Source organism: Apostichopus japonicus, chromosome 8 (genome assembly GCF_037975245.1).
Source record: "Apostichopus japonicus isolate 1M-3 chromosome 8, ASM3797524v1, whole genome shotgun sequence".
Classification (NCBI taxonomy): Eukaryota; Metazoa; Echinodermata; class Holothuroidea; order Aspidochirotida; family Stichopodidae; genus Apostichopus; species Apostichopus japonicus.
In genome coordinates this window covers 1,305,020-1,320,069 of record NC_092568.1, presented here as the reverse complement: position 1 = coordinate 1,320,069, position 15,050 = coordinate 1,305,020, and the positions used below count along the sequence as shown (strand labels likewise).

The 15,050-nt window shown below is 37.2% G+C and overlaps 1 protein-coding gene across 3 annotated transcripts; it reads left to right on the top strand.

Annotated features, from left to right (window-relative positions):
* The first annotated feature begins 4,089 nt into the window (after positions 1-4,089).
* Positions 4,090-14,970, top strand: LOC139970769 (netrin receptor UNC5A-like). 3 transcript variants are annotated; one of them, XM_071976741.1, is made up of 6 exons: positions 4,090-4,117; positions 6,541-7,019; positions 7,906-8,135; positions 8,992-9,138; positions 9,772-9,930; positions 11,704-14,970. In XM_071976741.1, exons 2-6 carry the CDS (start codon positions 6,554-6,556, stop codon positions 12,391-12,393), a joined length of 1,692 nt encoding a protein of 563 aa, XP_071832842.1. In that variant the 5' UTR covers positions 4,090-4,117; positions 6,541-6,553; the 3' UTR covers positions 12,394-14,970. The 3 variants fall into 3 exon arrangements, with proteins under 3 accessions (XP_071832842.1, XP_071832841.1, XP_071832843.1); XM_071976740.1 differs by lacking the exon at positions 4,090-4,117 and adding an exon at positions 4,146-4,320; XM_071976742.1 differs by lacking the exons at positions 4,090-4,117; positions 9,772-9,930 and adding an exon at positions 4,146-4,320.
* The last annotated feature ends 80 nt before the right edge of the window (positions 14,971-15,050 follow it).

Genomic DNA, 15,050 nt, shown 5'->3' with positions numbered 1-15,050 from the left:
ATTTGTTTTTGTTCTTTCTGTTATGTTGGGTTATATGTATAAAAACGAAAAATTCTGACTAAGTTATTCTTTTATAAAGTAAATTGCTACATTAAAGACACTTGCTGGTTTTGTGAGTATAAACAATGTTTGGTAGTTTACCTGTATAAGCTTTGCATCAGATCTATGATTTTAATCATTAAAACTTCTACTTGACCTTCATTGACAATAGTCAGTTCTCACTTGTTAAGTTTTTTTCTATGTCAATATTTGCCCCTCCCCTCCTCCCACCCCTCTCCAATCTTGTATTCAAATTAGATACTCTATAATTGCTTTAAAATATTCTTGTATGATTTTATTTTTAAAGTTTGATTATGTAGCAGTTTTTCAAAACATGATAATTACATTTTCGTTGTCAATCAGGCTTATTTAGGACTTTGAAAATCGAGGAAACCAAAACCCTTTTTATTGGGGGGGGGGGGGGTTGTCAGCAACACACAAGTTTACAGTGTAAAGGGCTCCTAGTATTCTCATATCATGTTCCTATTGTGGTCTCTTTTAAACATTGCCTTACTTTTCTCTACAGGTTTTCAATATTGGCCAAACTTTTGTATCATGCGAAAATTGCTGAAAGTTTACTTTCCTGAAGATTCCAACTTTTCAAAATTATTGCCAGATATTAGAGTTTGTCCGTTTAGACAATTAACATGTCTCAGTTTGAAAAGAATGCTATGATGGTTCCAGTAAAATTCTAAAATGAGTGTTTAAGATTGAGAATGAGTGACCATTTCTTGGCTTTCTAGCATAATTGATGCCAATACTGTTGGTTGCATACATGTACTGCCTACATCTTTTAGTATGAAGTTATTCTATCAACTACAGTGAATCACATTTCTGTATATATACAGTGTCACTTATGCTATCACAACTTTCAACAAAACCGTCATTATTTGCACATGGTTAAAGCTTGTGCCATTTTTTCCAGGAAAAGTTCTGTTCAACAGTAAGCTGCAGAATTAGGTTCATCATAGTAAGGTGTATCAAAATAGGTGACTGGAAGTGTTTTTGCAGACTTAGACCTGGTTACTGTGTACACAATATGGCCCATTTGTGTATTACACACTGCATATTGAAATCTCTAAATATACATCTTAACGGACCGAAAATGCAAAAATTTCTGGTGTTGTTTACATTGCGAAGACTACAAAAAGTTTCAGTTTGGATTTTTTTAAGAAAAAAAATCATCTGTTACTTAAGGTGGCATACTCCTATTAGGGTCTATATCAATCCGCCTGAGCGTTCTCCTTCGGGAAAAGTGCCAAATGCAGCCGGGGCACACCTTTCTTGGTATGTTATCAATCAGGATCTGGTTTTGTGGCTTGGATGTTGAAGAGAATGAATGGAAGTACATGTGGTACAAACATTGGGTCAATTGTGGCAAATTTTGAACCACTTGAGTCCTCCCAGGAGGAGCGAACGAAAATCGCTTACTACTGAAAGAGTTTCGTTTACAAGTGACGAGAACTTCAGGCTCTCATAGGGAAAAAAAATCTGCAATGAGTTTTCAAGTGTGCTCTACTACTGAGCTTGTTATGTCATTAAGATATTTATGTATTGTATCTTTGCCGGGTTTATTCGTTACTAATACAGCATCAAACCTCATTTCTTTGTGTAATTGTCGCACCATATCGTGGTGGGTAGTGTTTAGCTAGTGAGAACTTGACACTTAGAGACAACATTATTTTTATGATTTAGTGTATAAGTCAGTGGGGATTTTAATTGCGTATGCATTATACTTGGTAGACGGCGGCAACGATCGTAATACTGATCTCTAAATGATGACGAGATCAGTGGTTAAGCACAGAAGTTAATACATAGAAGCCACGGGCTAGTCGCTTGCAGCAAATTGAAGATCAACTGCTCACCCAAATGCGTCAACCTACACTGCTACTTTGTGTAGAATCTTTTAACGTTAGGCAATTCAGTGCCCAAGTTATTTTCCAGATTCTAAGAAAATCTTAAAATTAAAAAATATACAGAATTGTGAGACACGTCTAACGGTATATGTATGCGGAATGGACAGCGAATCATAACATCTCACAATCATGAAATACTTCACAAGTAAAGTAACAGCACATGATTATTGTGGCCCTTCTTTTGTTATTGGTGCCCCTCCATCAATATTGTTGGTGCCCTCCAACTCGGAGTACCTGCTCCCTATAGGGGCTCAAATATTTCTGTAAAGCCGTCTCCCCAACATTTTGGTCTGACATTTGCATGTTGCTAATTGTAGTTGCTCCAGAGGTCATTGTCTTAAACTTCAGAAGTTACAAAGTAGGATTAATATTCGGAATTACCTTTTTTTGGTGCTAATAGCTGGTTGTGAATGAGTGTAACGGTTTTGCCTGAGAAAATTGTACTTGCCAGTAGTGCAAGTGAATGAGTTTCAGAATGATTTGGACAAACACTTTGAGCATTGTAATCGGGTCTGCTTCTTTGTATCTTCAGTTTTTTCCCTCTCCTATAAGGTCCTTGGTGGCAACTTGAATGTCACTCCTGATCCCTTTTTTTCTACTAAACTAAAGTAATAGACGATATAGACGGCTGGGCATTTGGCAATGTATCTAATTAAGAGTCTATAACGTAAGATTGTACAACATTTAAGAACATGCTATAGGATTTTCTTCAACCAGTAAGAACAACTCTGTAAACAGTGGCTAAATACCCGGGAGTTGTAATTCGAGCTCATCTGGTGCATCAAGTGTTTCTATATGTGAAAATGAAAGATATTTGACGATAAGATCAGGATTTCATCAAAACCTCGTTACGTACTATAACGTAGGCACCGTTTGCGAGAGTCATTGTTTAGGTGTGACAAGATGGCGCCAGCGACCCTCCAAATAGATGCAAAGCGTATTGTTGTCAGCAGGTGTGGTATGGCATCCTTATAGGTATACGTCCTGACCTAGTACGGCCCAGCAGAGAGAGGCTGTGGATGCAATGCCTTCGGCCCATTCAACCTCATGGGCTCAACATTCATGAAGGACATGACTAACCTTCCTTCTGCCCCTCCATCCCCCATTGTTCCCCTCTGTCACCCCTCTCTTCCACATCTTTTTTCTACACTTTCCTGTCTTTGTCATTCTACAGTTTATCTAGCTCATATACCTCTCCTCTTCCTCTGTTGGTTTCTTTTCTTTCTTCTCTCCACCCTTTGTCAATTTATCCTCTTACATCAATCTCCTTTGTGTTCACCCTGCTCATTGACCTATCTGTATTCTGTGCTTGTATTTTGTCCCTTTTATTTTCTGTTACTTGTCATTCAGCCTCTGAAGAAGTGCCTGCCAGGATCGAAATGTCGGGCCCACTTACTTTTCCACATATTTATTTCTGTGTTAGTGAGTGTTCACATTACACAAGCATAGAACAAAACAATATACATTGACGACTTACACATATTGCAAACCTGTAAAAAGCTGAAAAATTACCTTTATCCCCACTTTCTGGTCAATGTACCCGAAAATCTAGTTTATACCACTTCATACCAATACTAGTTCTGGTTACTAACAAGCAAATGCCTAGTGCAATGAAGTCATCGAAACCTCAATGCATTTTACATCTGGTTACACTAGATCATAGCGGTATTTTGTTAAAACTTTTCTAGCGAACGTTTTGTTATTCAGATTTGGCAGAGTCTATCGCTTTTCGCCCAAAATTGGTAATTAACAAAATAAGTTCTAGTTTTCTTTCGAGACCAAATTACCAGTTAGCACTGACCCTATAAAATCTATTTATAGGTTTTCGTGCAATTTACACTACAATACTGTGTAAACTGTATTCACGGTTTTTTATTAGGCCCGAATCGGTCCGTTTGTTAAACCCACAGATAATTTTCTTTATTTCCGGATTATGATAAACTGTTACAACTTGTTATTAAAACTGATCACTAGAGTACCTATCATATGAATCAGTGCAACGAATTATTGAAAACAATACATAAGAAAAGAAGTTAGTCAAAAATGATATCTAGCGTTTTCTGGGGTTTTATTTTGGCAAATCTAGCGTTTTTATATCAGGTGTCGCTGGTAACCATGGACGTTAGGTGAGATAATTTTATTCCCCGATCCTGCTTATAACGGTAAGTGCGAAGAAGGGCGGTAAGTTTAATATTGCCCGTACTAGATCGGCGCACGCGCGTGTGATGTATGATGCATACTGTCTGCGTAAGAAGAAAAAAGAAGATCCAAAATATACCGGGACATTTTCCTCGATCAATAACTAGAATTAGCCGAACAACCCATCTAGTGAAATATTTAGGCTTGCTATCAAGTTGATGCTAAGGTATAAATTGTCATGTCAGTTTGAACAGGTGTAACTGCTAGCCATTATTTTTGTATAAGTTAAAAAGTCCCTTTAAATTTTGCCCGGACAAGGCTAATGGCGTAATGCAACTTCGACCTAGCCTAACTTAGGCCCTAGCCTAATTGCTGTAACATACAGTAGCCCTAACTTCTAAGTTCTAAAGTCTAGCCTAGGAATAGGATAGCTGTAATTTCCCTAGGCCTAAAGTTGGCTAGTAGTAGTACATTTAAACTTTTATAATTGCTACCTGTAGATCATAAAGCAGTTGTAGGTGATTCCAAAATAACAAGTTCTGCTGCATTTCATCTCAGAGGCATCTACAAATTACGAAAATATTTAAATGATAAGGCAACTGAACAAATCGTACATTCTTTTATCACTTCAAGGTTGGATATGGGCAATTCCTTACTCCTCGGTCTTCCACAAGAACAGATTCATAGACTCCAATTAATCCAGAGCTCAGCAGCGCGTATTGTTTAACTCATTCTCATAAGTATTGTCATATCCACCCTGTCTTAAAAAACCTGCACTGGCTACCTGTAAAATATCGTATTATGTATAAAATTCTCCTTTTTGTTTATAAATCACTTAAAGGACATGGTCCAATGTATATTTCTGACTTATTACATATTTTTGTCCCCTCTCGTAATCTAAGATCCAGCTCTCAATTTTTATTATCTGAAATTAAGTCCAAAAATTCTTGGGGGGGGGGTAGGTCTTTTATTATTTCAGCCCCTCGCTTATGGAACCAACTTCCCTTATAAATCAGACAAACATCTACTCTCTCTAACTTTAAGAAGAGCATAAAATCCCACTTAATGACAAAAGCTTTTATATGAGTTTTTCTTCTGTCATTGTCTTGTATTATTCTGTATTATTTGTATCATTTCTAATTGTCAATTGCGCCATGAACATTCTTTGAGTGGTGTGTGCGCATAATAAGTTGTATTATTATTATTATTGCATTGCTCAAATTTGGTTATTATTTGGAGAATTCAGAATATCAGAAAGTTTCTGTTATTGTTCATGAAAAAGTGGCAGTAGGCCTCGGCTGCTAGTATTCAACATCCTGAAGTAAAGCCTGTGCATTTGTGTTAGACTAGTAGTAACTGCAACTTTTGCACTACTAGGCCTTATTATTCTGTGTGTTAGCAACATACATTACTGATGAAGGGCTTGAAATTAACAGACAGCAGTGGATGCATGGCAAACGTTGCTATCATGCCCCTTTTTTTGCCATGGGTGTCACCGCCATCTTTCAGAGTTGTACATGCATTCTGAGAAGTAGCCTACACAAAGTTACACTATAGATTAGGCCAAAATTGTTGAACTGGTCATTTGGTACAGTAAATAAGCACTAGGGCTATGTTAGTGCAATGCTCAGGTAACCGATCATGGCTAAAATGAGCATTGTTGTAGTGCCTATTGAACTGATCTTCAGGAGGCATAGCTAGTCACTGCAGTGCTCATTTGTGATCTTCCTGTTAACAGGGTAAGCATTGGTTGTCATTGATTGTCATTAATTTATTGAGAAAAGAAGAGGTGAATATCCTGTGAAGTTCAATTGAACAATGTATGCTTACTATCGTGAAAGACATAGAAAAGTAAAGGTTTAGAAACATGTCTACCTGAGCCAGGTGGATTGCATTTTCGACACTTCCTGCAGTCTGATTTAATACATCTGAGAAAGTTACCTCATGCATGCATATATTTTCTACAGTGAGACAAAAGTTACCCTCAAGTTATAATGCCTAATCATGGTTCCACAAAGAAAATGTGATTACAAAGCTCTATTCCTACTACTGTAAAACTATACCACTAATTCTAAAACTGTGTGATTTCGGTTTAATTCTATTGTGTGATACATCCATGGTTTGAATTTTCCGCATCTGTTGGCTCACTGATTGTGTTGGGCAGAATGCCATCTTTATTAAACTGACAATCAGGCAAATATAATGAAATATCCGCAACACAAACTTCCATTTTTCAAGTTTTAGAATACTTCATCATGAAAGAGGCAAAGAAATTGGCTTGTTTTAATCCTCTATGCAAACTATTAGAACCCTAAAGCCATATATGCTAGGCTTTGTCTACAGACAGTACTGTTGGATCTCAATAAACTAAAATTTATAAAAATGTACTGTATGTGAAAGTGTTACCTATAGATAAGAAAGAACTTAAATCCTGCTTTCATTACAGTTTTACAAACCCAATGGATTCAGAGCTAGACAAAGACCAGAAGTCACAGGACCGCAGCTTTGGAGAAGACTCTGGTTTTGGATCAGCAGAGCCTCGCTCACTCCCAGATCATCCTTCAACCCAAGACCTGCCAGATGCTGATAGCACTGCTAGCAACCATGACTACTTCGATGAAGAGGGCGGTAAGCTTTTCATACCAGAAAGCGATACACATCTCACCATCCCACCTGGAGCATTGGCTTGTAGGCAGTTGATTAGGATAACTCTAATGGATCCTGCTGCAGAGGGCTGTCCACAGTCATCTGAGACACCAAGAATTACACCAGTCGTAAGATGTGAACCTGATGGAACAGTATTCAGGAAACCTGTAGTTCTCAGTATTAAACATTGTGGCAGAATAAAAGTTGCTAGTAGTGGTACTGTGAAGCCTCCAAAATACCAGGTGGAGGTTTACACCAGAGGTCATCCAGGGGGGAAGGGTAATGTACACTTTCTGGACAAATTTAACTAACTTGCTCTACATTAATCAGATACTGTAGCTATGTGGAATTTTGAAACAAATTGTATGGCAAAGCCAACTGGCTTTATGTTTTCTGGTTTCAATGATTATGGTAACCTTTGTAGTCATGCAGGCAAATGAGTGTTTGCGTGTGTGAGTGTCACCAGGGGTCAAACTGTGAAAACGATATAAACATGATATCTCAAGAAGGGAAGCTTGGACCAATCTCATGTAGTATGTAGTTGTGACACATTGAGTTCAAGGTCCCTATTGTTTTTGTGGAGGTCAAAGTTTACCAGGAGTCAAATTGTGAACACATTGTTAACACGATGTCTCAAGAAGGGAAGCTTGGACCAATCGCATATTTAGTATGAAGTTGTGACATGTTAAGTACAAGAAGCCTATTTTTTATGTCATTTGGAGTCACCAAGGGTTTAGTTGTGGAAACCTTGTTTTATAATCTACAGTATTCCCACCCACCGACCAGCCTATTAGATAACATATGTGTTACGCCTCATTAGAATAGGAGAGGCTGTTGGCAATTAGAGATTAGCCTAAGGGCATCCGTGGATATGAATAAAGAAATCTCGAACCAAATCTCCATGGACTTAAATGTGTTGGTAACTTAAGTCGCTGCATACATGCCAGTGCACAAAAGTGTGTAATACTAAAGAAAGTTGTACTGTTTGTACATGCTTAATGAATTGGTATCGACGATAACATTATGAATGGTCGGTATTATATTTTGGATTCCTTAGTTTTCTGTCATATTTTTTTTGGGGGGGGGCGGGGAGGAGGAGCGTGAGAACTCATGTCACATGTAAAGCATCACTCTTTCAAATTCCCTTTTTCTTCTGTATGGTCAGATTCAGTATGGGAGCGAGATGAAAAAGCATCTTCTGAGTCGACCCTTCATGAGACGTCCTGCAAAATATGGCTGACTCATTTTTCTGACGTTGATGTATTTGTTAAGGATGGAACCTGTGTTATTGGTAAGATGCTGCGGGCATTCCCACTTCTTTACCAAATTGATGACCCTGAGGATGACCTTATCATAAAATTGTGGATGTGCAATAGTGACAATGATATTTACAACGTAAGTTGAAATAAATTTTGTGTATATTTGGCTCTTAATTGCTTTTCAGATCAGGTGATAGAAGTCTTTTGCACTACTTTCTATACTGTTTATGAATTATGAATATCATTTAAAATTTTAGCTGGCTAAAGTTGCTACTTTATTTTCTTAGAGCCATGTTATTCCTGGAAATTTATTAGTTTTCTTTATTATTAGTGTTTAACTAGAGATATACTGTACAAAGTCAGTAGCTTAGTTTGGTCAAATGCTTTGAGTTGGTAAAAGGCATTACTGCAAATGAGTGACACTACAATATATTGACCAAGCTACTTAACATTAAGGATGTCACCATGGTACGGTTTGCGTGCGACCGCTCTCTACTCTGACGATCGTCCAACCATCGTCCACTAAAGATGATAATTAGCATCGTAAGCCCCGAATTAACCATGGTCCGACCATTGTTCAACTAATCATTTTAGCGTAAATACTGACCTCGGCTGGAAATCCCCGATTACATATATTATACTTACAACTCAAAACCCTGCAAAACATTGTCAAAACAGTTACCCTTGACCAACCCACCGCAACTGCTCATTATAGCTTTGCAAAAGCAAAATTAACTCACTGATGCAGTTGTCTGTGAATAATAATGAGCCAAATATATAACAAAGTTGTGTGAGTATGTGTGACCGCTACCAAAGTTAGTTTAATATGGTCGGACTATAGTTAAGAAACGATGGTCGGAAGATGCAATTTTATACCGTACGTGTGACCGTGGTCTCAACTTCATCAGTTACCAAAGTTGTTTAGGTTTGATGATCGTAGAGTATTCTTTTACAGTGTCAAATCATTCATTGTATTTTGCTTTTGTTTACAGAGATTACTTGCACAACAGACAGCTGACGGAAGTAAGGTGCTCTTAGATGAGAGCTACAGGGATTACAAACTTGACAAGTCTGGGAAATCCGTCACAGTCCATTACACAATTCACAGCAAGCAGTGTAAAATAGTGATTTTCAACACGGTAAGTTCATGAAGCTAGTATTAACAACCTCAGACGCAATGGAGGAAAGTCATCCATTGAACACTGTTTGTTAGCATGTCTGTTGTTAGTTAATTGAATCTTGAACATTTACTCCCAGTGCACACATTTTGGATGTACATATCCATGGTTAAAATGGACTTTCTCACTACACTACACTTCACATAGTACCTTACTATAGCCCTCCCATCTACCAAACTGATACAGACTTGTAGTAATTTCTATCATGTTATACCATTTTGTTCCTTAACTGCATTGACTTTTATATTCTTGTTTGTTTGTTCTTTCCTTGGAATGGTGAATTTCAGAGGGCATTTTGTGTCGTATTAATTGATATACCCTGCTCTTAGCAAAGTTCTAAAAATATCAACACTGCTGTTTCCTATAAAGGCAATTGCTGAAGATTACATGGCAACTAATTCAATGCTTCAAACAGGAACAAGCTGGGTCAAAAAGTTGGACATAACAGAGTTATTTTGTTCATCGTTGATGCACTCAAGGCTGGATCATGCTGATTATTCACCAGGCATACTGTCGTGTAATTATTAAATTAACCGTCAACATTCAACACATGAGAACACAGTTTCACTGAATCATTGTCTGTTCAACCATTAGGAAATAGGTTATGAACAGTTGTGGTTTGGAACCCGAGGTGCTGCTATCATAAGGTTGAAGAGGAATAGCAGCTCGACTAGAGATGAAAAGTTAAAGGGCACACTGAAAGCTCAACAAGAAGACAATAGGGAGAGTATCTCTTTTGATTTCCAGAAGAAAGTAAGTCCAAAGACCAATGTAACTGAATGTCAATGGGATAACGTTGACATTTCTACAGAAGTTGTAGCCAATGTTGTACAAATTGTAGTAATATACTTGTGGTCGAATGTGTCATTCATTGCTTTACCTGCTAGTTTAGATCCACACTGTTTCTTTGTTCTATATTTGTGAGTTAATTGCAGAGCGAAGCCAGGGAACGTATGTATTATTCACACATAGTGTCTCTTTTATGTGGGTATGTATAGACATAGCGGGATGTAATCTGATTGCGCACACTGTACTGATGGGATGAATGACATACTTGTATTACATTCTCCCCGTAAAAGCTCTGTTAAATCTTTGTATGTTCGGTTGTATTACACATTCATAAATGCCTGTGGCTCGGAACCACTTCAAAAACTGCTCATTCTCAGGCCCAGTAAACGTTTATTTGAACGGTTCATCTACTGACCAGAGATAGACGAGTTCTACTCAAAAGAATGTAAGCAACAGACAACGTTGCTAGCCTAACTGTTGTAGCGTTTACGGACTTTCCAGAACACACACAACTCAGCATCTGTTTATTGCGCAATTTGACCTGATAGGTCAAAAAAATGTTTTATCTTTAGAAATTTGTTCATCTGTTCTTATTGAATTTGCATTTCCCTCCATTTTTTAGTATTTGAATTGATTAAAGTACAAAAATTTAAGACCAAACGACACTGCTTCATTCGTATTTTTTCACTTTTTAATGTTCGTCGGATGAAAATGCTGTTTTACAAGAGGTGACTATTAAGTCATTCAGGAAAAAGATCAAGGGAGGCATAAGGAGAATTAAATACAGATCAGCAAAATTAGCGAAAAAATGCCGTTTCCTAACATTTGTGAGGGTCATTTATGATTGGGGATAAAAACAAGGGTACCCCGTATTAAATTTGATTTGAGACCTCTGATGACGCTATCGCCTCGGTCCGCTCAGCCTCCTCAATGACGTCATCATCGGTCTCAAATCAAATTTAAGACTGGTTCCCCTCGTATTTATCCCCTAAGTAGAATTCCCACAGTGAACGGCCATTATCTAACAACAATATCAGTGAAAGAGTTAGTGTGTTATGTTACCAGGGAATTCTAGGGTATGAGTGTCATTATTTGATTGAATGTTCTTATTTCTTTAGTGTAAGGAGTAACCTACTACTGTAGTAATTTTAGGTCAGTTTTTAGTTCTTCTTGTGTATACTTTCATGCGTTATACTCGCAGGTTGTTGTTGTGTCTTTTCTTTCTTTCCTTTCTGGTATTACATTGTCTTGTTTGTAATTAATGTATTCTATGAATGTTATTTGATATCTGTATATTTCATTGTATTCTCTTTCACTTTCTTTCATTTCATTGGAGGATATGAAGAGACATTATTAACTGAAACTGAACTAAAAGCTGCTATGTATGTATATGCCTCTAGATGGCTTCTTGGTTGCTGTTGTCTGTAGGTAGCGATCAGTGGTCAGCTTACATCTGGAACTCCTTACCTTATGGGCAATATACTTATGCATTTTCAAGTGCATAAGTATATTGTCCAGAAGGTAAGTCGTTCCCTCGTATGTAGCCCCACTAACCAAGTGGGAATAATTTAAGTCATGAGTGGTTAAATTAAGTATGTGACCACATAATTGTGACAAATCCAGTACAAAATGCAGTTCAGTTCAGGTAAAGAAAATCTTGACCTACTGTAAGAGATTTTACAAGGCAGATAACCTTATGCTGTTTTACATTCATTTTTGTCTCCCCCTTCATTGTAGGTGGCAGATTTTTTCCTCCCACATCAAGCACGATATTGCTCTGTGAAGGAACTGGATGCAGGTCAATCTCCAACATGTCCACCGTTTCTTGACAGTTATATCATAATGACAGAACTATCTAATTGCTTGGACATTGATAATTCGTTAGGTAACAACTGGAAATTGCTTGCAGCTGAGCTAAAGTACACTTTAACCGAAATTGACGTTTTTGAAAAGCGCAGCAAGTATCACACTTCTGCTGTTTTGACTGATGCTTGGATATCAAAAAGGTTGAAAGGTCTTGATCAACTAGTGGCAATCTTAAAGAAAATAAAAAGATTTGATGCAGTAAAACTCATTGAAAAGTATTTAATCCAACTGCCTGAAGGAAACAACAACCATGGTTTGCAGGAAATGGATGGAGCAATACCTGGATCATCTGCAGTGGATTCCACTAAAAGATCATCTTCCGAGGGCAACAAAGCAAGTTCAAGTGAAGAAGGACTTCCTGAATACATGGATACCACATCAGAAATGGAAAGCAACGGCATCATGGATAACGACAACCAAAGTCAGGATGATTTCTCCCATCCTGTTTTTAGTTCTACGCCAACCAGGCAAGACTCCAATCTTTCCCAACAGTCTTTGACTAAATCAACTTCAGAGCAAGATTTAGACGACTCTGGCTATCGCAGCATCATTGATCCTTGATCCTGACCTAGGAGATGTCAGTTCTGTAGTTTCTACCTTTCATCAATTCTCCACACCTGTTGAAGACTCAGGCATCCAGTAAGAAATGTTTTCGACTAGCCTGCAGAATAGGTGTGCTTGAGGTTTTTTGAGCACCATAAGGTGACCATAATGTATTCTGTTCAATTCTGAAATTGGTGCACTGCAGCTACTTGCAGCAGTTTTGCAGGTTCCTACACTAGAGATTTAAACCAATGAATGAACATCCTTATTTTAAAACATTTCGTATTCCCTCAAGCATAGACCTGTCACACAGTTGGCACAGCATGCAGTCATTTTCTGTTACATTGCTTTAACCTGAACAACAAATAAGGTAGACAACTTGGTATGACCTCTGTGTCAAGTTCATGACCAAAGGGAGGGGTCAAGCAGATTACAAAAACAATATTCATTGATTGGGAGTGCTCCCATCATCCCATGCAAATTGGTGGCACCTGAACTTGCTAACAGCTAAACTTCAGCCAAACCTTCCTGAAGAGTGAACTAAGTTTACCTTGTAGAAGCCTAAACTAATGAGTAACACATGTATGTTAGTTAGTATCTGTATTGGATGTAAACTGTTAGTACTATCTACGTCACTGAGTTTATACTTGCCAACAGTGTCTATCACCAAGTGCCTGTAGTCCTCCACAAATAACTCCCAAAAACTTTGTCTTCTTTGGGGGTTAATAATTTTCTCAAGAGTTACCGATTTCATATTTTCTCATCGGCAAAGAGTAACAAAAATTTCATCGAGTAATAAATGATCAGGGCAGTAATTAGTAAATTTGAAAGAGCTTGATATGTGTCGACCATTTCCACATTGTCAGAGTTCCTGAAGATTCAGACTCTCCAAATTATGCACAAACAATAACATGTGTTCAATTAAACAATGATATAACCAGTGAAGAAGCAAATTGCTGTGAGTGTCACTGCCGTCAATGATTTAACAAGTTCAGTTTAAGATTTCTCAGTTTTTCTCTTTATTTTTTCTATAGCGCATTTCCTTCTGGCAAAAATAATTTGATGTCTTTTGATGTTCAATATGATGTTTCAATGCCGAAAGTCAGTAGTGACAGTAGTGTTTTGGACGATATCTCATTGACAGCTTGTAAATATTATAAAGTTAGTAAAACACATCTCTGTGTTGGAATGGTGACATATTTCATGTTCATGCAGGTTTTGCCAAATGTATCATATTTGCAACAATTTTTGTCTTGCCTTTATATCACTTCTCTCTCATTCTAGCATATGACAGAGTGTTACTGCTTTGCTTGAATCTAATCATGTCTTTGCAATTGATTTTAAAGTTACTTTCACATGCATGTTAAACATGTCACAACTACTGTAATATATTAATTGGGCTTCCATTTGTAAAGTCATCCATCTAATTGTCCTGTTGTGTTGACAGGACATTTATTTTTTAGTACAAAACAGTTTTATTCTTAAGTTTTTTTTTCACAAGAGACAACATTATTTTAGATAATTATCAACCGTTATCTGGTTCCGTTAGACTTAACAGTTACAATGAATTTATTAAAAGCACAAACTGCACTGTAGAGCAGCGTTTCCCTTTAGAACTTATCTCCCCACGGACCCCCTGTGGATGTCAGAGTTGTCCACGATCTGAGTCATTATTATACTACAATACGCATAACAGTGCTTTGTAAAAGTGTAATATTGTAGAGTTTTATCGATAATGCACGACTTTTGTACATAACTAAATTAAATGATATATTAGATTTTAGTTCAACAAAAAGTACTCTAGTTTTGACTTTCAGAAACATCTCACAAACCTCCTGGGATGGACTCACGCACCCCTGGGGATTCATGCACCCCACTTAGGGAACTCCTGCTGTAAAGTAATACCAATGGTTCCCAGAATCCACAGCGAACATCAAAAACGCTTTTACCATGGATCAATATGTTCCTGAGAAGACACATTTTTTGGATTTTTCCATTGGCAAACCCAACATTAACAATTTTGTAGGGGCTGTCATTGGTGAAAGAAAATATCTTTACACTTCAAAAGTACAAAGACTAGGGGCTTCCAATTTGTATACAGAAGGATGCAGGTAGTTTTGTCAGCTCTATCATGGTTGCTAAAACTTTCTTGCCAAAAATACCTTTGTGCTGTGATTCTATCAAGTGTAATTTATGATAGACTATTGATAGACTATATTCTGAAAATCCAACACTGTATGTGTCACAATTAATATAACACATGTAGTATTTCTTATATTCTTATCTTTTAATTGACATATCATTGTAAATTTTGTAAAGAAATCAGCCAAAGTATCAATTCACCTTTATTTGAGAGAATAATCTAGAAACATTATAATTGTTTGTACAATTATGAGTTCCCACAGACTTGATGTTTATGTTGGAACAAAATGTAAAAGCCTCATCATCAGGCATTCCATTATGGCAATCTAAACATTCTCTATTGGCGTTAATGTGGTTAGTAAGCTAATCATGCAATCATGCTTTTGTATAATGTTCCTTTTTTGCTAAAACTGTGGTCTCTTCATTGAGGTCAAATGAATCGAAAAGTCCAAATATCTTTGTCCTGTGTTTTGTTACAATTCTTCACACAAATTTTGGTTAAAAAAGTGTTTCCATATTGCTGTGTGGTTATT